The sequence below is a fragment of the Aplosporella prunicola genome (assembly GCF_010093885.1).
Source record: "Aplosporella prunicola CBS 121167 unplaced genomic scaffold K452scaffold_17, whole genome shotgun sequence".
NCBI classification, from domain to species: domain Eukaryota; kingdom Fungi; phylum Ascomycota; class Dothideomycetes; order Botryosphaeriales; family Aplosporellaceae; genus Aplosporella; species Aplosporella prunicola.
Genome location: NW_022983545.1, coordinates 574,777 through 600,289, shown reverse-complemented (window position 1 = coordinate 600,289; position 25,513 = coordinate 574,777). Strand labels below are relative to the sequence as shown.

The window sequence follows — 25,513 nt, the reverse complement described above, 5'->3', positions numbered from 1 at the left end:
TTCGATATATATATCTTAGAAATAATATTTACATCTTAGAAAATATAGGGAAAAAAACTATATATCTTAGTAAATAGCCGTAGAATATTATTATTATTAGAATCGAGTATTATTACTAGTAAAAATACTAAAGCGCGTTTTCTAGTTAATTTCTTATATAGGTAGTATTAATAAAATCTACTCGCGTAAATTTATTATAGCTACCTCTAAAAATACGTCTAGAGAAAAAAAAATATACCTATTTATTAGATATATTAGTTTTTTTTTTTTTTAAAAAAAAAGAAAATATACTTCTATTTCTTCTTTTTTTTTTAAAGAGATTATACTCTTATTTTCGCTTTTTTTTTAATATATATTTTTTAATATATATATATTTTTTAAAAAAATTAACTTACTAAAATTCTTTTATTTCTAAATTTCTTTTAAATTTAGTAGGGCCTTCTCCTTTTCCTTATAGTTCTTCGAGTTTTTTTTTTTAAAAAAAAGGCTATATAATAATAGTTAGCATATTTAAATGAAATATACTTTTAATAAAAAAAAAATGCCTAAATTTTTAAGACTATTTCTTTTTAGTCGCTTAAAACATTTAAAGAAATAGAATCTTTAGCTCTCTAAGCTACCTAATATAGAACCTTTTTTCTATATAAAATTCGCTTATATAATTAAATTTATACTAGGCGAATTACTAGGTTATCTATAATAAATTTCTAGCTATAAGAAGTAAGAGACTTAGTTAAATTTAAATATCTCTAATTTTCGTATGTATATTAAGGGTATATAAAATTTATAAGCCATTTAATAATAAAAAGGTGTAATAAATATTAGTATAATTTTTTTCTAAAAAAAAAGCGAAAATTAGAGAAATGTTTCTTAAAAAAAAGAGTATATTTTCTTTTTTTTTTAAAAAAAAAAGTTAAAAATAAAAATATATCTTTCTTTTTTAAGATATGTATCTTAGAAAGATAGCCATTTACTACTAGATTATAGTAAATATAGTATAGTGTTTTCGAATTACTATATTTTATTTTCTATAATTCTTATTACTAGTTAATATAGAATAAGGCCTATTTTCTTACCTCTTCTATAGTTAAAAACTTAGTTCTAATTGAAAATAGCTCTATAGCTAATTTTTTAAATAAAAAAAGAAGAAAAATTTCTAGTATTAATAGCCTAATATTAGGCGCCTATCTAATTATACTAAACATTAGGTATCTAGTTTTAAGTTTTAGAATTTAAATTCTAATTAAACTGTAGAATTAATTATATAATTTTAAGCTTTAGAATAAGGATCCTAATTAAACTAAATATTTACGTATAGTTATAAGTTATAAAATTTAAAAATTAATTAAATGAGATAATAATATTATAATTCTAATATATTAGTAGTATATTTTAATTTTTAAAGAATATATTTTAATTTTTATTAAAGAATATATTCGAGTTTTCGTAAGTATACTTTATTTTTTTTAAAGAATATATTTATTTATTTTTTTAAGAATATATTTATTTAAGAATATATTTATTTTTTAAGACTATATATATTTATTTTTAAGACTATATATAATTATTTTTTAAGACTATATATATTCGTTTTTAAGAATCTATTTATTTTTAAGAATTTTTTTAAGAATATTTTCCGATTTTATTTCGAAGATATATAATTTTATAATATATTATAATATATCGAAATATGTAGAAATAATTAATATATATATATATATTATAGAGAGAGTTTTTTGATAAATATAGCTTAGGAATATTATATATATCTTAGAAAATATACGAAAAAATTATATCTCTTAGTAAATAGCTATAGTATATATATTTTAGAAATATTTAAGGAAAAATATCTCAGTACGGCTATTTACCGAGATACACATTTTTTCCGCAAAATTTCCGAGATACACATAGTATTTCTGAGATACACAAATATGTTTATCTCAGAGTTTTGCGCTATATACACAGTATTTTATTACCAAAAATGTGTATCTCAGAAATGTATTTAAAAAAACATGTGTATTTCAGAAAATGAATTCGAAAATATGTGTATCTCAAAAAAAATCGAAATATACTCTTAATAAATTCTAATTTTTTTTAAAGAGTATATTTTCGCTTTTTTAAGAGTATATTTGCTTTTTTAAGAATGTAATTTTTTTTTAAGAATATACTCGATTTTTTTTAAGAATATATTAGAATTTTTTAAGAGTATATTTAATTTTTCTTTAGAATATATTCGGTTTCAAGAGTATATTTATTATTTGTAGCACTGTATTTTTTTTAAAAAAAAATATTACTGAGATACACAATTTTTTTCGAACTAATTTCTAAGATACATATATTTCTCAAATATATTTCTGAGATATACGCTTTTTCGCCAAATTTCTAAGATACATATATTTTTTAATTTTTTTCTGAGATATAAATGTTTTCGTAATATACTATTATATATTTATTTACAAGCGAAATATATAAAAAAAAGTGTATACCTTAGAGAGACTTTTTCGATATGTGTATCTTAGAAATATTATATATATCTCAGAAATTATACGATAAAAAATTTGTATCTTAGTAAATAGCCGTAGAAATATACATATCTTAGAAGTTATTTTTTTAGAATATCTTTTTTTAAGAATATATTTATTTTTTTTATAAATATATTTTACTTATATATATTTTACGTTTATTTTTAAAGGGTATAATCTTCTTTTTTTAAAAAGAAAAAAGAATATATTTCGCTTTTTTTTTAAAAAAAAAAGATCGTATTCTTTTATTTTAAGAAGTGTATATATTTTTTTTGAATTAAAAAAAAGCGAAATATGTTATTTCAAAAAAAAAAGAAGCGAAATATAGTGTTAAAAAAAGTAAAAATACTCTTAAAAAAGAGTATTTATTTTTTTTATAAAAATAAAAGCGAAATATATTCGTAAAAAAAAAAATTAAAAAAAAGTTCTAAGATATATTTTTTTATAAATTTTTATTCCTAAGATATATATTTTTTATAATAATATATTATATATATTACGGAAGATTCTAAGATATATATATATATATATATATATCTTAGTAAATATTCGTTGATTTATTCTTTCAGCTATTTACTGAGATATATATTTTTTTTTATAAAATTTCTAAGATTTATATTATTTCTAAGATATATATATCGAAAAAGTCTCTCTCAGAGATATATATCTTTATATATTTCGCTTGTAAATAAAAATATATTATAGTATATTATAAAAAATATGTGTATCTTAGAAAAAAAAATCGAAATATATATATATCTTATATAATTATTTCGAACTAATTTCTAAGATATATATATTTTCTCGAATAGATATCTAAGATACACGCTTTTTAGAGATAAGTTTCTATCTTAGTAATATTGTTTTTAAAAAAAAAATATTATTAAAAAGATAAATAGTATATACTAAAAAAATCGAATATATTAGGAAAAAAAATTAAATATATTTCTTTAAATATATATACTCTTTAAAAAGCGAATATATTCTAAAGAAAAAAGGAAAAAAATTAAAATGTATTATTAAGAAATTCTAAAAAATTCTTAAATTTATTCTTAAAAAATCGAAATATACTCTTAATAAAAGCTAAAAACAATCTTAATACTTATTAGTTTTTTCTAATTTTTGGTTTTTTAAGAATATATTCGATTTTTCTAAAGAATATATTCGAGTTGTTAAGAAAAAAAATTTTAAAAATAATATCTCTAAGATATATAATTTTTTTAATATTATCACTAAGATATATTTATTTTCGAATTTAATTTCAAAGATATAAAATTCTCGTAATAAAATACTCGATATATATAGCGTAAAACTCTATAATAAACATATTTATATATCTTAGGAATACTATATATATCTTAGAAATTATATAAAAAATATATATACCTCGGTAAATAGCCGTTATTCTTTTATAAAATAAACTATAATTTCTAAAGTATATTTAACTTTTTATAGAAATTTAGTATATAGTAAAATATATTTTTCTATAATAAAAAAGCTAATATTATCTTATAGAATTAAAAATATACTCTCGAGAAAGCTAAGTAAGTATTTTACTTTTTTTTTTTAAAAAAAAAAGCTAAATATACTTAATTATAAGAGGCTTCAGTAGTATATATATATGTCTTAAAAAACTAAGTTTATTTTAGAAAAACCTAAGTATATTTTAGAAGAAAAAAATATTTTTAGAAAAATAAATTATACGGCTATTTACTACGATATATATTTTTTATCATATAATTTCTAAGATATATATACTAAAAAAGTCTCTCTAAGAGATAATTTTTTAAAATATTTCTATATATTTCGATATATTATAGTATATTACAAAAATAAATCCTAGAAATAAAATTAAAAATTATATGTATCTTAGAAATAAATTTTAAAAATATATGTTTCTGAAAAATTATTTTTCTTAGGAACATCTAAAATTTTTTATAAATATATTTTGCTTTTTTTTAAAGAGTAGATTTCGCTTTTTATTAATAACGTAATCTTTAAAAAAGCGAAATACTAATACTATTTTTTTTAAGAAAAAATGCGAATATATTCTTCATAAAAAAATAAAAAAAATCCTTAAAATAGGCGAAATATATTCTTAAAAAATATATCCTTAAGAAAATAAATATATTCTTAAAAAATATATCCTTAAGAAAATAAATATATTCTTAAAAAAATTATATTTATTTCCTTAAAAAATATTCTAAACGAGTATATATCTTAGTAAATAGCTATATATAATAGCTTGTAAATTCAGATATTTATTTATTTTATCTAAAAGTAAAATAAAATAAAGTATATGAATTATTTAAATTTAAAAGAATTTTTTATTAATATTATATTAAGTAGAAATTATTTATATATCTTATAAATACTTACTATATATATATAGTAGTTTATTATAAAAATTATATATTTTAGAGATAATTTTTAAAAAAATATATTTATTATTTTCTAAAATATATTCTAATTTTTTACTAAAAAAGACCCATTTCTCTTTCTAAAAAAATATTTTTTCTAAAGAAAATATATAGTATTTAAAGAGAAGAATATACGTTAATAAGAAGAAGAATATATATACATATATTTAAAGAAAACTAAATAGCTATTTATAAAGTTATATATATATTTCGAGTATTTTCTAAGGTTTATATATAGTAATTTATTATAAAAAAAATATATATATCTTAGAGTTATTTCTTAAATAATATATTTTACTTTTTCTAGAATATACTCTTCTTTCTATTAAAAAATAGATTCTTTTTTTAATATACTTTTTAAAAAAAGAAGAATAAATTTTAATTTTTTTTATATATATTTCTCTCTTTTTAGAACATATATATATATATATATATATATTTAAAAAAAAACTTCTTTTATAAGAGTATATTTTTCTTTTTTTTTTTAGCTATTTACTAAGATATATAATTATTTTTATATAGTTTTAAGATTTATATAGTATTTCTAAGATATGTATATCGAAAAAGCCTCTCTAAGATATATATATTTTTTATAATATACTATAATATATTTGTTTATAAGCGAAATATATAAAAATATATATATCTTAGAGAGACTTTTTCGATATACATATCTTAGAAATACTATATATATCTTAGAAATTTTACGAAAAAAATATATATCTTAGTAAATAGCTATAAAAATAATATATATACCTTAGAAGATACTTAAAAAAATATATATATCCTAGTAAATAGCCGTACTTTTTTTTTATAAAAAAATATATTCTTTTTCTTTAAAATATAATCCCCCCTTTACTTAGGGTTAGATATATTTCTTAAAAAAAAGTAAAATATACTCTTAAAATATATTCTTTAAAAAAATAAGAAGAATTTATCTTTAAAAAAGCGAAATATATTCTCTAAGAAAAAAGGAGATTTTATTCTTAAAAAAAAGTTAAATATATTCTTTTAAAAAAAAAGAAAATTAAGAAAAAAGCGAAATATATATTTTTAAAGAAAAGCGATATATAGGCTTTAAAAAAACTATATATATTTATTAAAAGAAAGTAAAAAAAGAATATATATAAAAATAAAATAAAATATTTTTTTTTAAAAATAAGAGCGAACTATATTTCCCAGAGAAGAATAATATACTATAAAAAATTAAAAAATAATATAGAGTCTATCTATGTTATTATATATATACTATACTATTCTTTACCGTAGTTTTTCTTTTAATTTAAGTATATAACTTTCTAAAGTCTTACTACTTTTTTATAAATATTTATCTTAGTAATTAAATCTTACTTATTCTAGAGAAGAAACTAAAAAAATCTACCTATAAAATAAAATTAACTATATAGTAAAATTATTTAGAAAAAGACTATATATACTATTTTAAAATAGTCTAATCTATATAATAGGTTTAAAATAGTTTTTATTTATTTATTATCTATAATAGTTTTTTTTTAAAAAAAAATTAAATTTATATCTCTTTACTATGGAAATAGATATTTTAAAGTATATATATTTTAAAAATACCAATATATAGTATATTTTAAAATTAATTAACTACTCTAATATGTATAATATAGAAAATAGCTTTACTGCTAGCTAGGTAAAGGTATCTATATAGGGGACCTATTAAAATATATCTACGAGCTAATTAACTATCTCGCATTACGGTTAATCTCGTTTCGTAGTAAGGGACGTTATTGCTTATAGTCCTCTCTTACTAAGGACTGAGAGGTACTGGCTAATATAAATACTAGGGGCTACGCGTTTAGCGTCGCTGCTAGGCGACTATACTAGCTAGTATTTACTAGGTACATTCTAAAATACAGTGCTATCCGACTTTCCCTGTACATTGATAACTCCCGATGACTGGTTTTCCGGTATAATTTCTCCGATTGTTGACTCCGTATCATGTTTGCTGCTAAGACAATGGTTAGTATATTCTCTTCAATCTAATATAGGGATTTTAATATACCTCTCCAACTCTCTTTGGTGCAACACCCGCGTTACTATAGCAGTAACAACCAAAAGAAACGAGATACAAGTAACCGTTATAAAGCCCTTGCGATATTCTGGAGCATCCGTCTGTTTCCAGACAAGTAGTGGCAGCCAAGCTTGTACGACGTACGCCATTTGATTCATGCTGCCAATCACAATGGCGCGTTCCTCGTTGTCTCCAGCGCAGATCTCATGGGCCCATCTTGACATACATTGTTAGTAAATTTGACACTGTGTACTTGCGAGCAAGGCAGACTTACGACATACAAAGACCAGAAAGGCCACCGGAAAGTCCTCCTAGAATATAACAGGCCCAATGCCAGGTTTCGTCAATATCCCAAACAGCAAGAGACGTATAAACGACAATGTTCCAGAGCTATCAACCAAGTAAGATGTGTGATCAATATAAGGGGGAAAGAGCCGCGGACTTACGCCTGCGAAGATCATTGGAGGCCAACGTGCACCCCTAAGCACAGTATCCGATGACCAAGCGTAAATAAGTGTCACAAGGACAGTAACGGCATAAGTTGTTGTGGGGTACGCGTTGATTTGTGCAACACTATACTTGTGTTCCTTGTTCAGCTTCAAGAACTGAGCAAAGACTGGCGCTGCAGACATGTTGCCATTGTTGAAAAAACTTTCCAGAGTTGTCAGCCGATTTCGGGTTCATTGGGTATGGCAGCACATCGTTTTGACTTACATGTATAGCAGCGTCAGAACATAAATGTGCCAAGAAGTGAATATCTTCCTGATTTTGGCCCGAGTATAGGGCTGTCTTTGTTTTCGCCCTTCGAGCTCCATCCGCTTTTGGGCGAAGACCACCTCCTCCGTTTTCAAATAAAAAGGTTTGCTGATCTCGGGGACGTCCGGAAGTACGATAAATCCAGCCAGGGCGATTGGAAGTGAAATTATGCCATCGACGATGAATAGCCTATGTGGTTTAGCCAGTGAGTGATATTCGACAATATTTGTTGACATCAAGATTCGACGTACCATTGCCAGCCTTTGAAACCTCCTCGCCCATCCAACCTGTACACTGCAGCCATCAGATAACCAGAAAACATGCTTGCAATGCTACTGCTGGTATGAAATATGCACGAGCGTTTCGCAAGCTCATCTTTTCTGTACCTAGAGTCCTGGTTTAGCTCGACCTTACAGGTGATGCTCACATATGAACTTACCAACTACCGATGATGTATTGCATGCCGGGGTAGAAAGTACTCTCTGCGAGGCCAATGAAAAAGCGGAGAATGTAAATCTGTTTTGCAGTATTGCAGCGGGACAAGGCGAACGTAAGGACTGTCCAAATCACCTAGGAAATTATCAATAGATTGCAGAAAATGCACTTCCTTATGACTTACTTCCATGAGAGGAATCCATCTTGACGGACGGAACTTAGTCAAGACAATGTTACTGGGCAGCTGTCCCACAACATAGCCAACAGTCCAGCATGTTTGCATGATGTTCAGTTGTTCTCCATATAGACCAAGATCTTCTTTCATACCGGAAACGAAGGCGCTGTTGATGTTCGACTGATCTAGGTTTTTGATAAAATAGCCTAAGGCATGTTAGATGATAGCATCTTGGAGTGTCTTCCAACTTACCTAGTGTTGCGAACGTCAAAAGCGCTGTATCAAGCTTGAACAGAAACCTACGCTCTTCCGGAGACTTGTTCAAAGAATCCCAGATGGCACCTCTCCAATCATATTGGACACCCTTTGAATTGTTTTCAGTACTCTTACGCACTGCGTTTTCCCGATTTTGTTCTGTTGTTTCAGTCATCGGGAAGGCCTTGAAATTGCTCAGTGAACTCAGGTTGGACGAGAAGATTGTGAATAAAAAGGAAACTTCTCTGAGGGGACCACAGCCAAGAAGAGGAAGAAAATCTGAGGGGAATAGATGCACATAAGCAAGGTTTGAAGATACTCAGTGAGATATTTAGTGTTCGCTTGTTCAGTTCGTATGTACAGACAAGCGATATAGACTGCCGGACATCATACCGCACCCCACACTGTAGATGTGCACGAATTGGCTCAACATATGGCGTGCTTAAATCCCAATCAAGTAAAATCAAGCCTGGACTTACCAGACTTCCGGCACAGTAAATCGAAAGGTACGACCAAGGAAATGCTTGAAAGATTGGCCTAAGATCATACCAATCACGAGGCCTGCACAACGATGTTGATTAACCATACCACCCTACGTTTTTGACTGCACAGCCACAAAGCTGATGTGAATATAGAGATCGGTTGGTATCTTTAGGCCAACTTGACAGTCATCTCGCCCGTTATTGCAAGCGGGCATTGACCCGGGGTTGTGAATTTTCCGAGGAATCGACACGATTGATGAATACAGCAGTATGGATGGCGTGCGAGCTAGCATGCCATTTCGTGACATTGAGTGTTGGGTAGATGCGGGGAATGATAAGAGGAGGAGTGGGTGAGTGGATGTTTCGCGTCGGGTCTTCGTCACAATGCCCATGCCGGAGCTTGCCCGACAGAACCTCCATTGCAACATCGAAACATGGAGGGTCCAAAAAACCAACACATATGTTGGGAAGGTCATTGGCTCACAGCTGAGGGGTATCATGCATTTCCTCCTCTTTAGACGTATGTCGTAAAGGTGAGCGGAGATGGCGCCATACGTCGATCGGCTGTCTCCAACAATTTCTAGTATGCCGCCCCTTGTACCGCGTCGAAGCAATGCGTCATGGAGGGTTGATTTAGTGTGATGTTGCCCTCTATCCATTGGCCAGCTCCACTATATCCGAGCGGGTAACATCCTGTATAAAGCCTGAGGGAATGTCTTACGTTGAAGAGGTGGCTTCAGGCGCAGAACTTGCCATCTCCAAGAGTAGCCATCATGGCCCCAATCGCTATCCACCCCTCTATCAAAGATGTCATACAACCCCCAAAAGACACCTTGGGGCTTCCAGAGCCTGCCCGGAAGCGGCTGGAGAAGGCAGGAATCGATCTGTCGAACGGCTACCCTTATCGCCCAGCAAAGCCACTTTATCTCGATGATGTCTACAACATCCGTAACTACGACCGACCTCACCAGGACCCCGGCGCGCGCGCAGACAAGGAGAAGAAATCGTTGTTTTCTGCAGCTGAAAAAGTTGTTGATCTCACCGCCCACATCGGAACGGAAATCGTGGGGCTCCAGTTGAAAGACTTGACCTCTGGACAAAGGGATGAGCTCGGGCTTTTGATTGCAGAGCGTAGTGTAGTCTTTTTCAGGGACCAGGACATCACTCCCCAACAGCAAAAAGAACTAGGCGAATGGTTTGGTGAAATTGAAATCCACGTAAGTGAACTTACACATGCAAATGAACCCCAACGAAGGCTAACCGAATAAAGCCTCAAGTTCCTCAAGTACCTGGAGTGCCCGGTGTCTCAGTAATTTGGCCTGAATTGCAAGTAAGTGCACAATATAATATCGTGCTAGTGACAGCAGAACTAACTTCCGACTGAAAGGCGACTGAACGTCCAGCCAATTTTCGCAACCCTGGCGGTGCATCACGTTGGCACTCCGATCTCGTGCACGAACGGCAGCCTGCTGGAGTAACCCATCTTCACAATGATACGGTCCCCTCAACAGGTGGAGATACACTTTGGGCAAGCGGTTATGCTGCCTATGAGAAGCTGTCTCCCTCTTTTCGCAAGTTGATTGATGGCAAGACAGCTATTTACCGTTCAGCACATCCTTACCTGGACCGTCAGAGCCCTGAACAAGGGCCTAAGTACGTCGAGCGAGAGCATCCTATAGTCCGTGTCCATCCAGCAACAGGCTGGAAGGCACTCTGGGTCAACCGCGCGATGACAGTGCGTATAGTTGGCTTCGATAAAGCGGAGAGTGATGTGATCCTCAATTACCTCTATGATGTGTATGAGAAGAATGTCGATATCCAACTGCGATTCAAGTGGACTCCCAGGACATCAGCCCTTTGGGATAACAGGTTAGTTGTTTGAGATACTGCTAGCAGTTTTGTAGGCTAACTCTGTCATAGGATTACGATCCATAACGCTAGTTGGGATTATGCAAACAAGGAGCCTCGTCACGGTACGAGAGTGACTGCCCTGGCTGAGAAACCATACTTCGACCCAGAGGCTCCAACTCGGCGGCAAGCGCTTGGATTGGTGGGGCCCGATGAATGACTGAAGTACAAAACTGAATGGGGGAAAATCTGGTACAGCTATTAAACGTTTTGGGCAATAAAGATTAATCGAAGATTGATTTAGTCCTAGAAAACATGACTATCGTACACGTCAGTAAACAATATGATTTTGCCAAGGAGGTTTACAATATTCTTATATCGAAGTCATCTTGGGGTAACGTCTCCTACCGTCAAACTGTACATACTTGGTTGCTTTGCGATGATCGTGTTAGTACTGTGTTACGCACTGGTACGAGAATGATAATAATCCGACGTTTACAAGTCGACAGTCGTACAGTATTTAGGGATTACTTGAAACGCACCTGGAGTGATGAGCGACCTAAAGTACTGCCTTACAACGCAGGGGCTTGATTGTGGAAGCAACATATGATGGCATGTAAGTTCGAAAATGTTTGTCTAAGTGTGAAGTCTTAGAGCTCTGACCAAGGTCTCAAAGAGAGCTTTTTTAGGGCGAGTGATTAGTTCGTAACTTCGCCTTCCACTGGCTAGTCATCTTTTGTTTGTCGAGCGTTCTCCATCCTTCAGGCCCTTCTTCAAGCCCGTTAGCACTACCAGCAGCTGGTCTTTGCCTCCAGGAGAAGGCCCTGGTGAACTCAGTGTTCTTTCCTTCTATGATGTCCACCACTTTCGTTCCCAGCACTGGCAAAAATTTGAAGCCATGGCCCGAGCCTCCGGTTGCAACCATCAACCCCTTTCTGTCTGGTACGAAGTCGATCAGGAACTCGTTGTCAGTGCTATCCGTGTACCAGCACATCCGTCCTTTTTCGACAGGAAGTTGCACCAGCTCTGGTAGATTCACTTCACAGAACTTTTGCACGACCTCCATGGCAGGTTCGGGAACCTCCTGCTCGCCTGTCTTTGGATAGCTGACAAGACGTCCATCACCTGAGCGGACATGTGTGTAGTTTGTCCATTTTGCACCGCGGAATCCGAATTTCACTATTCCATCTGGTGTACGAGGGAAGCCATAGAGTCCACCGACAGAAGTGCGATTTACATCTTTGGTGTATGATGACATCTTCCAGGACCAGACGGGAAAATTTTCGGGATCAAACTTCTTCCACAGGTCCTCGCGATTCTTGGGAAGTCGTACAGTCAATACACTGCCAGCAGTAGCCTCGATTATAGTGTCTGATTCAGGGACAAGTGAAGGCGTCCAGCCACCGCAGGCAACAATGACAAGTGAGGCGGGATGGAGAGTCCCATCAGCAGTAGTGACACCTGTAACTGATCCAGAACAAGAGTAATTGCAGGTGGTAAACCGATATGAAGGCCCGAGACGTAGTTTTACCCCATGCTGTTTGCAAAGATGAAGTGCCCAGCTACAGGCTTTACTGGCAAGTATGTAGCCACCAGTGCCATCGAACATGCCATCGGTTGAGAGCTCGCGAGCTCGACGGTCAAAAGGATCGAATTTAGTGACAGGGATTCCATTTTTGGCAGCATCTGCAACACGCTGAGGATCGGTAATACGGTACTGGGTATGCCGGATTTCCGCTGGAAAGTTCTCCTGTGTGATATGTTCATGCTCATCAAGGCCGTTGTCACTGAGCCTTAGGAAACCAGAATTAACCCAGAGCTGATCGGTGTTGGATACATGAGACGGGAGAATGACTGAGGTTTTAACTTGTTCGTTCCACTCTTGCCAAACCTCCATTGCTTGGAAAGCAAGGTCCTGGTACATTTTTCTCTCTCCGTACGATGCGCGGAGGATCTTGTTTTCATCAGCACTGGCGGCGTCGCAACCCTCACGAACGGAATAGCCATTCTTATCGTATTCTTGGTAATCGAATATCCTTTGCTAGTTAGCAGTTTGGCTTTGATGTTTTAAGTATGACGGGAAACTCTTACGTTACGTCTTTATATCCTGCCTTGGCCAGATGAAGTGCACTTGTCAAACCGAAGACTCCAGCGCCAATTACTGCAATCGGCTTGCAGTATTTCAGTTCCTGGCGGACCCCTTGAGCTCTAGGTGCACCTTCCATATTTTGTCCAATGTCTCGAGGAAACTTGAACTTCCATCTCTGCTGAAGTTCGGAAGCTAGCTTTCCTTCCAACAGATCCGTAACTTTCTCTCCTAGGACCATCAGAAACTTCCATCCATGTGCTGAACCGCCGGTCACAATCACTAGGTTGGCAATCTCCGGGTGTCTATCAACCAGGAAATCGGACGTTGGAGTGTTGGTAAACCAACAAAGTTTGGTCTTTGAGAAAGGCTGGGATGCTAACGGAGGGATCATTTCCGCAAGATTGGCGCGTAGTGCCTGCTGCGCATCTGCGGGGATAGCACTTGGTAATTCCGGTGGGCATGATGTCTCGTAGGTTTTATCAGATACTGGATCCATCACCGTCCTGGTGTTGATATATCCGGGACTACGCCTCAGACATTTCAGCTCCCCATTGAGTGGTGGAAAAATATTGAACCCTGTGGTAAAATTCGTCGTAATCTGCATCCAATGTCAACCACCGATCCATACGTGTGACATTGAGCCCATTTACCGGCATGTTTTTATATCTTTTTTCCATCTCCGGAGTGAGTTTTAGCCATGCCACTTCATGTCCGGTTGCCGTGATTTGGGATCTTAAGTCAAGCAGCGTATTTGACCATGCACCGGTGGCTAGGATTACGAGGTCGGCAACTAGTTTGTTACCGTTTTCGAGCAAAATTCCTTTGGCAGCTCCATTTTCCACGACCAGTCTTCTTACTGAAGCGAAGCAAAAGGTTGTGTTCGGTTGTCGTTTGCATTTGTTGTAAAAAGCTCTCAAGCATTCTTCGGCATTGACAAAAGCGACATCTTCGTTGAGGTAGCCTTCGTTCCACATATTTCTCTCAAGAGCACTGGAGCGTTGCCCATCTCCGTTGACACGCGTGAAAAGCGCGTTATGGGAGGAGAGGTACTTGATGTATTCGTTGAAGAACTCGCCAGCTTGAAGGCGCTTTTCCTGCAACAACTTCGCGGCTGAGTATTCCTTTTCCCAGATCTCGGATCCATAGCGACCTGAACCGGCATGCGCATAAATCATTCCGCTCCGGTAGTAGTACCGGTTCAGTTCGGGGTCTTTTTGAATGAGTTTTTGTGATTCGAGAGCTAACTCTGAATAGACAGAATCATGGTAATCGGCGCGGATAACCCTTGTTGTATCTGAGATTCGTGGTCAGTTGAAAAATTGTCATCCGGAAAGAAGAATGCATTTCAATCGAAGAAGTCTATGACCCTGCTGGAGAGGTCTAGAGGTATCTCGATAATCGAGTTCCCCACACATTGATGGAATCTCTGCTGAGTCATTGGGATTACTCACCAACAGATGTGCCATCTGGAACAGGTGGCTCAAATCTGTCTACGAGGGTGATCTTGGAGTTCGGGTACCTCTTCGACAAGGATAGACAGGTTGAAAGGCCAAAAACACCGCAGCCCACGATGAGAACATTCCCAGGAGGCTGCATGATTGCGGCTCATGTGCCCTCCGTCCAGTATTCCGGACTGAGCGCGAAAGACCTCAATAAATAGATTGATGGGTCATGCCTTGGATCACGCCATGGGCGGGTCGTTTTCCGTATGGTGTTGTCGGAAGCGGAGAAATGGTGTTGCCCACTTTTGAATGTCGATCCCCCGTCATCCGCGCATCTCGGGAAGGTCGAAGCAGGCTTCGGCGACAACCATATCTGCCTATCGTGCTTTTACACTACATGCAACGCAGCGTACTGGTTCGCATCGGCGAGTGCTCTTATATCCACCTTGGCTTTATACCTTTTTAATATCGGCGTGCATACATCGTTATCGACTACTGACAGCAACCCCCTAACTTAGCGTCGAATGCATATTGATGCAGTGCCAAAGGGAGCCAGCCATGATGGTATCTTGTTTATCCACTTTGTGCCACAGGATAGACACCCGTATCCTGAGGCACCATAAGTTGGGATCTCCTCTGGAGACCAATTCGATCTCTTGCAATTCAACTTAAGGGTTGGTTGTTCCAGCATCCCTTCAGTGTTCCTTGTGCGTCGCACCTTTTCCACACCACTTTCCGGAAACAGTGCGCGCAGTTTTTTGTTAAAAGCCATCTGCACCCACCATGCGCCTCGAGGCAGAAACAAGCATAGCGAAAGCCCCTTTCACAGCAAGCTCAATTGACCCAAGAAAACAAAGAAATGACGTTGGCCCAATATCGAAATACAACACTGATTCGGAGGTTGGAGAAGTCGAAGAGGTCGATCCGAAAAAAGAACGGAAACTCGTCTGGAAGCTCGATTTCAGCGTAATGATACTGATATTTCTGATGTACTTTTTCAACAGCATCGACCGCTCCAACCTGGGTAATGCCAAAACAGACGGTATGGAAGACGACCTCGATTTCAAGGGCAACCAGTATTCTGTCTTGGTCATGGTCTTCTCCGTGACATTCTGCGGATTATGCCTGCCGGCCAACCTTGTCACGCGCAAGTATCAACCAAAGTGGTTCCTGATCGCCTTCATGGTGTCTTGGGGAACCATGGCTATGATCTGCGCTGCGTGCAAGAACTTTGCGCAGATGTTGGCAGTTCGATTGCTTTTAGGTGTTGCTGAAGCTGGATTTGCTCCATGTTCGATGGTAGGTTGTCCCCTTGATATCAGTGATCTTTGTTGAACAAAAATGATTGTGCTAATGACACTCTAGTTTTACATGAGCACATTCTATACCAGAGGCGAACTGGCTACCAGATTCGCCATTTGGTACACAGCTACCGTCATTTCGGGCGCGTTTTCCGGAATGATATCTTACGGTCTTTTCCAACTAGGTGGTCCCTTGCACGGCTGGCAATACCTATTCATCGTCGAAGGTGGATTGACTGTACTCGTGGCAACATTTGCTGCTCTTATTTTGCCTGAGGATCCCTGGACGTGCCGCTGGCTGACAGAAGAAGAAAAGGCCATGTGTATAACTCGAGGGAAAAGAGACTCATCTTCCATTGTTGGCTCCGCATGGAACTTCAGGGAAGGCATGCAACCCTTTAAGTCTTGGCAAATGTTTGTCTCTTCCTCGACTAAATGAGTTCTCGCATCTAACTTCAGAGCAGTTATGCCTGGGCTGTAATAGGGCTTTGCTATGGCACTTCTGGCAATGCCGTCGGATCGTTCCTCCCGCAAATAGTGCAGATGATGGGCTTCTCGACGCTCAAGACAAACCTATATACCGTAGCGCCAAACCTGGTCGGAGCTGTCATACTCTTTATGATTGCACGATCCAGTGACCACTTCCGTGAGCGGAGCGGACATCTCATCCTCTCACTGCTCATAACGTTTGTGGGGTGGATCATTCTCATTTGCGTGAATCCGACAGAGCACATTGCGCTCTCATACTTTGCCTGTTTCTTGTTATGTGGTGGAGCAATGACACCCACAGTGTTGTTCCATTCCTGGCACGCAAGCAACATGCACACGGAGAATGGAAGAATCTACGTTATGAGTTTCCTTACAGGCGCAGCTAATTCCGGAGGTATCGTTTCCAGTCTGGTCTTCCGGAACCAAGATGCCCCACGCTACATCTTGTTTCTGGTAACTTCTGCATGCTTCGAGGGTATGGGCATGGTGTTGATATTGTTTTTGAGGTGCTGGATGTTGTGGGACAACAGACGTAGAGATCGTCTAATGGGGGTAAAGACGGTTTCTAAGGATGTCAGATTGAGCGACTTGTCCGGAGGAACAAATGACGTTCGTTGGAGATGGTTCTTATAAACAGTGGAAGACAACTGTAAAACTCACCAGTACTTCATAGTTGCCTCAAAGCTCATTGCAGCAAATTTCCCAATTCTACTCAGTTCTCGCCTTCCGATATCGTAAACTTACTAAGTGCAGGCTGCTATGGCAAGCAGTCAGATGTTGGGCCCGAGAAAAATGCAGAGATTAATGAAAGGCGGCACGAAGCAGAACTAGTCGCCAGTATGGTACACATGAGGAATGTCAATGGAAGATATGTCATCTTCAACTGTGGGGGTATGGTATCGCGAGGATGCTGCTGTCTTGGCAGAAGAAGCTGCATCAACAGGTTTCTTCTCGTGGCGAGTATGATCTTCAGTAAGTGAAGACCTGGATGAAGAGAATGATATAATTTTGAAACGACCGGTGCTAGGGAGGCGAAGACCCGACTCAGAAGGAAGTAGGGGTGTCTCCTTAGGCAAACTGATAGAGGTTGGCACTACCCCAACCTGAGGTGAGACTGACATCCTGGAGATTCGTGGGGCAGTGGAAGATGTTAGTAGAAGTGGTGGGTTCCATTGCTCCACTGCCTGTAGGCCGAGTTCGAGGCTTGTTGGCGACAGAAGATTATCCTCAACAGGGAATCTCTGTTTGTTTGGCCGCGTAGGTTGAATTGCTAGTTGTGGATTAGGTACGCTGAAGCTAGCTGATTTCGCACGCCGAGCCGATGATATGTTCGACGGGAAGCGTGTCTTTGGCATTTGCGTGCGGTTGCTGAACATCCTCGAAGAGACAGACCTATATTCCGGGCGGAGAATAGTCTTTCCAGTCTTACCGTCAATTATAAAAGTAGGGGGCTCCCTTATTGTTACTACAATGTTGCGCTGTGCTGGGACTACTACAACTCGGGGGAGGTCCTGAAATACGAATCAGCGTCCCGTTACAGAAGGCCTAGATACTTTGAGAGGAAGCCATACGACCACAAAGCCTTCCGCATTATCATACTTCGTATCAAGTGTATCTGGATCGCCGATCTCGCTGACAGAGTCGGTTGGCTTCTGCGACTTGATTTCGAAGCGGGCGGTCCTCGTGCCAGGTGACAGTGGAGGGCAGTGGAGGTCGGAGCCGGGGTCGATTTTGCTATGCAGGTCGACGGAAGACATGGCGGTAGGAAGTCGAAAAGAAAGGACGGTACGGTAGGCGGAAACTAAAAAGCCATGTCAAGTTGCGGTTGCCATACAGTGAGTGCTGCGATGGTGTGAGAGGTGAATGAAAGCTCCATTGGAGCTTGGGGCGCATGAATGTACTTCGTATGTGGCACGTGGGCAGGACCCGGAGGCAGCAAAACAAACATGCGCGTTGCAACACAACCACGACGGCACGAGAATGCGGCCCACGACTCTGCCATACTAACCACCAACCACAATGGCCTCGCCCGCAACCGGCACCTGGCGCCACCCGCGCTTCGAAGAGATCACTCGTCGCCAGAGCGCTGCGACTTTCGGAGAAGCCCATGCCAAATCACTCATCTCGAGCCTCATCATCCTCTTCCTAACCTTTGTCTTCCCCGCCTTCACACCGACCTTTGTCAACACCCAGTGAGCTTGCATTGCCTGCCGCCACCACCTCTCCCCCACTGACTCTCGCATAGGATTCCGAAAGCCTTCCACTCCGTCCACATCAACCCTGCCTTCATCGTCTGGCTTCTGCGCGCCCTCCTCAGCTTCAATTGCTTCCTCTCTGTCGCCCCGCTTTTCCGCGCCAAAGATCCGCTGGTCGACATCCCCCTCACGCCCTCGCAGCGTGCGCTGCTGGGCCTCGACCCTACCCTCCCCAGCGCTCCTGGCACGCCCGAGTCTCCGTACGTTACGCCTCCGCGCTATGCGCGTAGCGCCACGCCACGCAGCAACGACAAGCACCTCTCGCAGCGCCGTAATGGCTCACCATACTCCGGCAGTCCCCGTCTAGACAGCAGTTATGGATATGGCGATTCGGGCTCGCCGTTTAGCCCGTCTGCCTCGCCGCTGCTCCAGAAGGCCGTCGGCGGCGCCGGCGCGAGCAAGAGAATGAGCTATAGTACCAGTTCGCTTTTGGATAGCAGTTTCGGTCAATCCGGCCTGACGGCATCGCCTACGCCTCTTGGAGCCAACGGGAAGGGCCCGTCGGTGGGATTGAACAACCGGTGGTTGTACGAGAGGGGGCGCGGCAGCCCTGGCGCCAGGGCCATCTACTCGTGAATTGGTTCGGCATATGAGGGAGAGATTTCAATGGTTTGCCCACGGTGCGCTAGAGGTTTCCTCATATGATACGGTTGCTGTAGAGCGGGAAAATTATACCCCAAAGGAGTACGGCGAGTTCAATCATACCTGCGTTACAAAGCTACGCAGGAAATTGTACGTATTCATTGTTGCACAATCATTGGATGCAGATTCCCATAGAGCTCTCGAAAGTGCTTCAGACCCAGGACTAATAGGGTAGACATCAAGAGAGAAAGCTTTCACAGGATCCGGTCCGCCCAGCTTTTGATGCCCCTTCTTTCTTCGATCTTTTCACTCTCGTCCGAACCCTCGGCTGGTACAACTTCGATGCCATCGTGATATCCTATCGCGTCGTAAACCTCATCGGGCAGCACGGCGCGTTCGATCATCGTCTTCTTCGGCACAAAGACCAGTTCCAAAGTCACGTAAACTAAAGTCGTCGCTACGAAGCCCAAAAGCCAACCGAATTGGTACGGATGTACTCCGACGCCGACATCGATGTTGCTGTTGATGCTGTTGATGAACCCGGGCAAGTTTGGGGCGACACCAACCACGAACGCCGTAACGGCTCTCCAATTGACGCCGTAGGTGTATCTGTAGATACCCATAGGCTCGTACAACGCCCGTGTGTCATAGCGACGCTTGTGTATGACCCAGAAGTCAAACAACATTATGGACGCAATCGGGCCCAGGAATACGGCGTAAGCGCTCATGAAGTTGAGGAAGCTACCCGCGCTCTCCAGGATCTTCCACGGAACCAGGGCCCAGCAGAGGACGGCGCAGAGCAGTTGGCCGCGCCGAATGTCCACGAAGCGCGGAAACAGCGCTGTCAGATCATTGGCTGCCGACAGGCTGTTGGCAGAGATGTTGACGCCGAGCGCGGCGAGCGCGAAACTGAACGCTGCGAAGAAGCGACAGGCCCGGTTCGGCCACATGGCAATGAGGCTCATCGGGTCCCAGAGGTGTTCGCCGTATTTGGATGCGCCGGCAGATGAGGCGACAACCCCGATGAAAGAGATGAAAGTGAAGACAATGGGCAGCATTGGGACGTAGAGAATCTGCCATTTGACATTGATCCGCGAGTATCTACTGAAATCAGCTTGGTGGTTTGTTTGTCAGCTCGGTTTTTGAGTCACGATGCCATCTATCTCGCAAGCCGTACCTTGGTTGACCGACAGGGTGGCATAGTTGCCGATGATTGAGGTCAGATTCGCCAAAAAAGCCCACGAATAGGCTGAACCGTGGAGTGTCGATTTCTGATCAAAGATATCCATGCCTTTCGTGGAGACGAAAGCCCAGATTAGGATGGCGATGAAGCAGATGGGCACAATGATGGACTTGGCCATGAAGAGCCAGCGGAGACTGTTAGGATGCATGTACAAGAATGGAATCTGGGCAAGCCAAAAGATAAAGAAGCTGATCATGGTATTGGTGGCGATGCCCTCATCCTCCGGAATGTGATTTGGTAGAGTGAGGAAGGAAGGCCATATTGCTCCTGCTCCAGAGGTCAGTGTGGTGCCAGTTTGATCTCTGTAAGGGGATTTACCGATCATAACACTCACGGTGTTCGCCCCGTTCATGGTCTGAATTGCAAACCAGAATATGGCGAGGATGACACGCGAGACAATGGCAACATAGGAGCCCCAGAAGCCCCAGCTTGCTCGTGCGAGGACAGGGAATGGCGCATGGTCTGAGTAAATGTCAGTGACTCTCACTGCAAGCATTTCCTTGCAGGCGATCATACGAATCACACCCGTTGCTCCATTAAATGCAATGACAAAGGATATTATGAAGAAGGCAAGCGCGACAATGCCCAACGACTCGCGCCATGTCAGGCCGACGGCGATTATAGACGACGCAAATTGCCATGTTGCCGCGCTACGATGAGCCGTTCGGTCAGCGCACACTCAGTTGCTCTTATCAACGCAGGAAAGATTGTTAAGGACCAATTTGCCAAGCAGCAAAGATACTCCTACTTGAAAGACTTACTTGAATGCGTCACTGATCCAATACGAGATGAAAGAGGTAATTCCCCACTTGCGAGCATGCCGAGGGACAGGATCCAGATCAACGTTTGTCCTAGATACTGAATATCAGTGACAGACCAAGCATGCCCTGAACGTAGCGGGCCACCTCACCACCTGGCACTCCCCTCGGCAAACTGCGATTTGGCCTGCTCGACCCGGAGCTTTGGTCGCTTGAAGCTAAGCTGCATGATAGGGAGGAAGGAGAGCAACGAGACGCTCATGAGGTACGAAGCCTGATTTATTAGATCACCATACCGCATGCAGCACCACCCTAGCATCGGGCATGTCGTATCACGCCGAGGGGCCGATAGCGATAAGTTTGAGGTGGCTCGCTACCCCAGCCTTGGTCTGCTTGGCTCCTCGCTGAGTGTCCGTATCCGGCACTGGACAGAGCGGGCAGGCCCGTAAGTCGCCCGTTCCACCAAGAACATACGCTTCGTATCAATCAGATCAAACGTCAGAGTCAAATTCCTCAATATATCACTACCGCCAGGGAATTCCGGCAACTGATCAGCCGGCTTGGGGACGACAAATTAATGGTGGCGTTGGACAGATAACGCAACCTTTCTAGCCAATCAGCACCGCTATTCTGTCGAATCATTCGCGGTTTTAGGAAAAGCAATATCGAAGTAGAGCTGGACTTTGAACCTTGTCGCACAACGGATATGCAGCGCTTAGGAAAAGGAAATTCCCGGAGACCCGGATGTCAATCTGTCGGACTGGTGCACAAGCTCCCTGGTTTTTTGTGGCTTTGTTTTGAATTGTCCATTCATACTTGTCTGTTTCTGGCCCCAGTGCCACGTGAGTGCTCACATGAATTAAAGCCCCATGGAAAGTGTGAATCGAGCCTGCTTAGTTTCTCCACGAACAGATGCTGCCATGTAGAAGCCGGGCAGATCGAATATTTTGACCAGGATCCATAGACCCATGTGTCTCAAAGTAATACGCATGTCGGTTTAACAAGTCATGTACCGTCCCAAATGACAAACCCGTCTTGCAACCTGTATTCTTTCTGCACTATGTCCGAGCCCCGCGGCACAGACTGGCCAATTGCTTTTAGTAGCCGCAATAACGCATCTTTGTCCTCTCGATCGCATTGCGGGGGCTCCCAAGAAACCGGACGACCATCATCTCTTTTGAGGACGCTCACTGGCTTGTCCGTGTATTGGTAAGGCTCAATGCCTTCGTCAAAGCAAACGTACCGGTTTGGAACTAGAGAGATTTCCATGTTTTCAACCTCTTCGACAGGGTCCCGGCCTCTTTGCTGCCATGGTCCGTACCCGATACAGAAATTACGCAAGTGCAGTTCTGTGCGGAAGCGGTCGAAGCACCACCACCATCTGCGTGGATAATTTCTCCAAGAATCGCGCGGCGCGGCTGCGAAATCAGGCCTGACGATGTCTTTGAAGTAGCCTTCGGCGTCTACTGTGCTGTATATTATGGCCTGGTAGATGAGTGCACAATTATCTAGGTATAGATTTTTCAGTGTTGCTTTGTGGGACACAAGCCAGTCCAGTTGCCAATCATGGCTGAAAGTAAAACCACCCAGCGCTAGTGTCTGAATGTTAGGAAAATGAATCCCGCGTAACTCTAACTTCGGGCAGAAGCCGAAATATGCGTCTGAATATAGGAACAGGCGGGATAAGTTCTTCGTAGTTGCCAACGGCTGAAGCCAGATACGGGGAAATTCATCCATGAAAGTGTGAGCTCTATACCAAAAGGTCATTAGTTGGTCCTTGCTTGGAATGTGTACACAATAGTCTTACTCAGGCTGAAGAAGTTGACCTCCCCATCGAGAATCCGCATATCGGTTGACTATCGAGAGGCGGAAAGACACGAGTTTTTGCAGGACAGAAGGGAAAGTCTCCGACCGCGTCAACCCGGAGTGATTGATGTTTTGAAGGTTTCTTATGTAAAGATTTGTTATAGTGCAAGGCGAGTCGGAATTGGCAAGGGCCGCGAAGAGCGCTTCAAGGTTATCTCTTCGTGAACGATAAGACTCGTTGAATGGAACATGCTTTATGGTATATGGCTTCGTGCAAACTTTAGAGAAACACAGCGTTGCGCGTGTGAGTTTTGGGAGCTTGGAAATGAGGTCAAGTGGGCGCTCAAAATCTTCAAACCCGAGTAAATCTTCGGTCATTCCCCGCTTTGCTTGGACATACTCATCCTGTACGATGAGTTCAGCAAGCGATCAGTTGCGAGACGGGTTGTGTAGCTAAGCTCACCCGCCACCCTTCAGGTGTGTAAAGGTAAGCGTGCTGAACAAGACATGCAAGCCGTGGATTCGAGCAAATAAGCTCAGTGCCGGTGGCCAAACGATGCTCCAAAGGATAGATGTGGACGGTGGAAAACAGGTAAGAGGCTGCGGCGATGCAGAGCCTTTTGCAAGTCAATGCCAGGGATGCATGATGGTGCTTGTCGAGCTGATCCAGGATCTGGAATAGGAGTTCTTGGGGCAGCTGGTCAAGGGAAGCTCGCATTATTGTTGATGTTTGGGATGGCGGACCCAGGTACGGTCCTTCCATCGGTCCCACCCTGAGTCTGACACCCTGACCTACGCACGAGCAGTGCACTAGTACGTCATGAGCAAAGCGACGTCATGTGATCGATATCTAATTTAGTTAAATTCAGATAGTTGCACCTACTCTATAATTCGACCCCAACTCCTGTATATGCAGCAACGTGGCTCTTGTTCTTGCGAAAATAAATAAGCTCTAGGGGTATCTATGCTCCTGCACCAGAAAGGATAACTACTCCGCGTCTTTTCCCATGGCGTCTATCAAACAATGACCCTTCAAGCCCACCTCTACTTGCAGATAGGCCAGTGTGGCCGCATTCTCGGTGTAGAACGAGTCTGATCTTGCGCTGCAAGCAATGTTTGGTGTGTCTGCTAGCTTCTTCGCTGCCTTTCCAGGAGTGATCCCTTCGTTGACCTCGGCGATTTCCGAAGGAGCCATGACGTGGTGGAACAGTTCTGGATTTGCAGTGTAGCATTGCCATTCTTGGTCACGACAAGCCTCCAGGAGACGGACGTCAAAGGCTTGACAACCACCTTCTGGTTCACGCGCGGCAAAGTCAGTCACTATACGGTGAGCGGAGGCACGGGTCACGGCGTAGCCAAAGGTGCACAAAGGCCATTGGGAGCGGTGGATCACACGCTCACCATCTTGCAGGCCGAGACTCGAGAGAAACTCTGGTGTCGCTCCGTGCAACCTGTCGTGCGGTAGCATCGTGTCATCGGCGAAGATGCGATGAGCCGTACGGTCGAACTTGTCAGAATTGAAGAAATCGCCGCAGTGGCCGAGGTAGAGGATCTCCCATCGGTCTAGATCGCTCCAGTAGGTGGAGTTGGAGGCCAGGAGCGCCTGGAGGTTCTCCGAAACAAGGGGAACTTGCCTGGTGCGCAGGTGGATGTCCCAGTCAACGTCGTCCTCGAGGATGATGGCCGTCTCGAGGCCGGAGCGCAGGAACCTGGGGGGGTAATGTCAGCGGGAGCAAGTCAATGGCAGTGGGGCGAGGACGGGTACCATTGAAGGGCGTTCAGATGGCCCATCCAAGCCAAGGCAGAGCCGCGAGTGATGGTGGAATTGTGGGCGCGGAAGGCGGCGACCTGGCGATCGGACCAGACGGGCTGATCGGGGATGGTGATGTCGATGCCGGTCAAGTTTGCGGCAAAAAGCAGGTGATGACGGCGGGGCGAGGCGGCGCGCGAGACGGCAAGCACGGCACCGAACTGCGGGCGAGTCAGCCGGGGGAGGGAGGCTGACTGGGGGGAATGGAAAGTCAACTCACGCCCAAGGTGGCATTGGCGGGCTGTGGATGCATGTAGTCTTGGCCGCCGGTAAAGGGAGTCGGCGGCGGCGCTTGTTTCGCATCCTCGTAGTAGCGCCGCGCCAGGAGCGACGAGTTGGAGTATAGGAATAGCGGCACGGCGAATAGCAGCAGCAAGGCCACTAGGCGATGGAACCGGGGTTCCATGGTGTCAGGGTTGGCAGGCCGTAGTGCCGAGCAACGGGCAGGGTCTTTTTATTTTAACCTTCTGGTGGCCTCCTCCCCGGCCGCTGTGAAAATGGTAGCGGCGTGAGCTGGCTGAAAGAGAGAGAGAGTCGCATCGACTCGTAATTTCCGTATCAGCGTTCCTTACCTTCACAAACCCCCTTCCGGCGGTCTGGACACGCCTGTCTCGTCTCGCGCGCGCGCGCCCCCGGCCCTGCAATACCTTTACCGCCCGCCAGGCCGCACACCCCCCCGCTGCAGCTGCCCTCCCGGCGCGCTCCTTTTGTTTTGTTGCTCTCTTCCTCTCTCCGTCTGTTTGTTTGTCCTCCCGCCGTCCGTCGTGTCACCATGGCTGCAGAAACCCTGTCGCGCTACCGCTC

General features: G+C 41.5%; 10 protein-coding genes across 10 annotated transcripts; 3 read left to right on the top strand and 7 right to left on the bottom strand.

Moving 5' to 3' along the window:
* Positions 1 to 6,817: 6,817 nt before the first annotated feature.
* On the bottom strand, positions 6,818 to 8,779 carry K452DRAFT_352077 (uncharacterized protein; the record flags this gene model as incomplete). Its single annotated transcript, XM_033545757.1, has 10 exons — positions 6,818 to 6,920; positions 6,975 to 7,199; positions 7,258 to 7,373; positions 7,430 to 7,634; positions 7,698 to 7,928; positions 7,991 to 8,125; positions 8,179 to 8,309; positions 8,359 to 8,555; positions 8,602 to 8,713; positions 8,744 to 8,779. 10 exons carry the CDS (start codon positions 8,777 to 8,779, stop codon positions 6,818 to 6,820), a joined length of 1,491 nt encoding a protein of 496 aa, XP_033396043.1.
* Positions 8,780 to 9,859: 1,080 nt separating this feature from the next.
* Positions 9,860 to 11,548, top strand: K452DRAFT_319832 (uncharacterized protein; the record flags this gene model as incomplete). Its single annotated transcript, XM_033544268.1, has 4 exons — positions 9,860 to 10,303; positions 10,357 to 10,416; positions 10,474 to 10,955; positions 11,007 to 11,548. The coding sequence occupies 4 exons, from the start codon at positions 9,860 to 9,862 to the stop codon at positions 11,152 to 11,154; spliced, it is 1,134 nt and encodes a 377-aa protein (XP_033396042.1). The 3' UTR covers positions 11,155 to 11,548.
* Positions 11,549 to 11,619: 71 nt separating this feature from the next.
* On the bottom strand, positions 11,620 to 13,159 carry K452DRAFT_230780 (uncharacterized protein; the record flags this gene model as incomplete). The annotated part of the gene is made up of 2 exons (XM_033537114.1): positions 11,620 to 12,970; positions 13,026 to 13,159. The coding sequence occupies 2 exons, from the start codon at positions 13,157 to 13,159 to the stop codon at positions 11,620 to 11,622; spliced, it is 1,485 nt and encodes a 494-aa protein (XP_033396041.1).
* Positions 13,109 to 14,619, bottom strand: K452DRAFT_199776 (uncharacterized protein; the record flags this gene model as incomplete). Its single annotated transcript, XM_033536013.1, has 3 exons — positions 13,109 to 13,621; positions 13,674 to 14,317; positions 14,475 to 14,619. Coding segments are annotated over 3 exons (1,302 nt in total), but the record flags the coding sequence as incomplete, so codon positions are not given.
* A 445-nt stretch (positions 14,620 to 15,064) lies between these two features.
* Positions 15,065 to 16,988, top strand: K452DRAFT_289072 (uncharacterized protein). The gene is made up of 3 exons (XM_033540768.1): positions 15,065 to 15,764; positions 15,831 to 16,180; positions 16,231 to 16,988. Exons 1-3 carry the CDS (start codon positions 15,249 to 15,251, stop codon positions 16,886 to 16,888), a joined length of 1,524 nt encoding a protein of 507 aa, XP_033396039.1. The 5' UTR covers positions 15,065 to 15,248; the 3' UTR covers positions 16,889 to 16,988.
* On the bottom strand, positions 16,971 to 18,108 carry K452DRAFT_289071 (uncharacterized protein). Its single transcript, XM_033540767.1, has 2 exons — positions 17,827 to 18,108; positions 16,971 to 17,766 (listed from the first exon to the last, which is right to left on the bottom strand). Exons 1-2 carry the CDS (start codon positions 18,010 to 18,012, stop codon positions 17,083 to 17,085), a joined length of 870 nt encoding a protein of 289 aa, XP_033396038.1. The 5' UTR covers positions 18,013 to 18,108; the 3' UTR covers positions 16,971 to 17,082.
* A 166-nt stretch (positions 18,109 to 18,274) lies between these two features.
* K452DRAFT_299682 (uncharacterized protein) lies at positions 18,275 to 19,086 on the top strand (the record flags this gene model as incomplete). The annotated part of the gene is made up of 2 exons (XM_033542256.1): positions 18,275 to 18,447; positions 18,501 to 19,086. 2 exons carry the CDS (start codon positions 18,275 to 18,277, stop codon positions 19,084 to 19,086), a joined length of 759 nt encoding a protein of 252 aa, XP_033396037.1.
* Positions 19,087 to 19,346: 260 nt separating this feature from the next.
* Positions 19,347 to 21,322, bottom strand: K452DRAFT_230927 (uncharacterized protein; the record flags this gene model as incomplete). The annotated part of the gene is made up of 6 exons (XM_033537126.1): positions 19,347 to 20,206; positions 20,270 to 20,605; positions 20,654 to 20,797; positions 20,852 to 20,985; positions 21,097 to 21,186; positions 21,246 to 21,322. The coding sequence occupies 6 exons, from the start codon at positions 21,320 to 21,322 to the stop codon at positions 19,347 to 19,349; spliced, it is 1,641 nt and encodes a 546-aa protein (XP_033396036.1).
* A 700-nt stretch (positions 21,323 to 22,022) lies between these two features.
* K452DRAFT_54123 (uncharacterized protein) lies at positions 22,023 to 23,740 on the bottom strand. Its single transcript, XM_033546822.1, has 3 exons — positions 23,363 to 23,740; positions 22,901 to 23,304; positions 22,023 to 22,843 (listed from the first exon to the last, which is right to left on the bottom strand). The coding sequence occupies exons 1-3, from the start codon at positions 23,660 to 23,662 to the stop codon at positions 22,099 to 22,101; spliced, it is 1,449 nt and encodes a 482-aa protein (XP_033396035.1). The 5' UTR covers positions 23,663 to 23,740; the 3' UTR covers positions 22,023 to 22,098.
* A 57-nt stretch (positions 23,741 to 23,797) lies between these two features.
* K452DRAFT_273999 (glycosyltransferase family 25 protein) lies at positions 23,798 to 24,962 on the bottom strand (the record flags this gene model as incomplete). The annotated part of the gene is made up of 3 exons (XM_033539171.1): positions 23,798 to 24,608; positions 24,659 to 24,870; positions 24,930 to 24,962. The coding sequence occupies 3 exons, from the start codon at positions 24,960 to 24,962 to the stop codon at positions 23,888 to 23,890; spliced, it is 966 nt and encodes a 321-aa protein (XP_033396034.1). The 3' UTR covers positions 23,798 to 23,887.
* Positions 24,963 to 25,513: the final 551 nt, after the last annotated feature.

Bases quoted from the DNA above. Each gene is read 5' to 3' on its own strand.
- K452DRAFT_289072 (XM_033540768.1), top strand. From the start codon at position 15,249: ATGCGCCTCGAGGCAGAAACAAGCATAGCGAAAGCCCCTTTCACAGCA. The intron at 15,765-15,830 runs GTAGGTTGTCCC...ATGACACTCTAG, and splicing joins GATTTGCTCCATGTTCGATG to TTTTACATGAGCACATTCTA. The intron at 16,181-16,230 runs GTTTGTCTCTTC...ACTTCAGAGCAG, and splicing joins CCCTTTAAGTCTTGGCAAAT to TTATGCCTGGGCTGTAATAG.
- K452DRAFT_289071 (XM_033540767.1), bottom strand. From the start codon at position 18,012: ATGTCTTCCGTCGACCTGCATAGCAAAATCGACCCCGGCTCCGACCTC. The intron at 17,767-17,826 runs GTATGGCTTCCT...TTCGTATTTCAG, and splicing joins ATGCGGAAGGCTTTGTGGTC to GACCTCCCCCGAGTTGTAGT.
- K452DRAFT_54123 (XM_033546822.1), bottom strand. From the start codon at position 23,662: ATGGAAGGACCGTACCTGGGTCCGCCATCCCAAACATCAACAATAATG. The intron at 23,305-23,362 runs GTGAGCTTAGCT...CTCATCGTACAG, and splicing joins ACACACCTGAAGGGTGGCGG to GATGAGTATGTCCAAGCAAA. The intron at 22,844-22,900 runs GTAAGACTATTG...CTTTTGGTATAG, and splicing joins GGTCAACTTCTTCAGCCTGA to AGCTCACACTTTCATGGATG.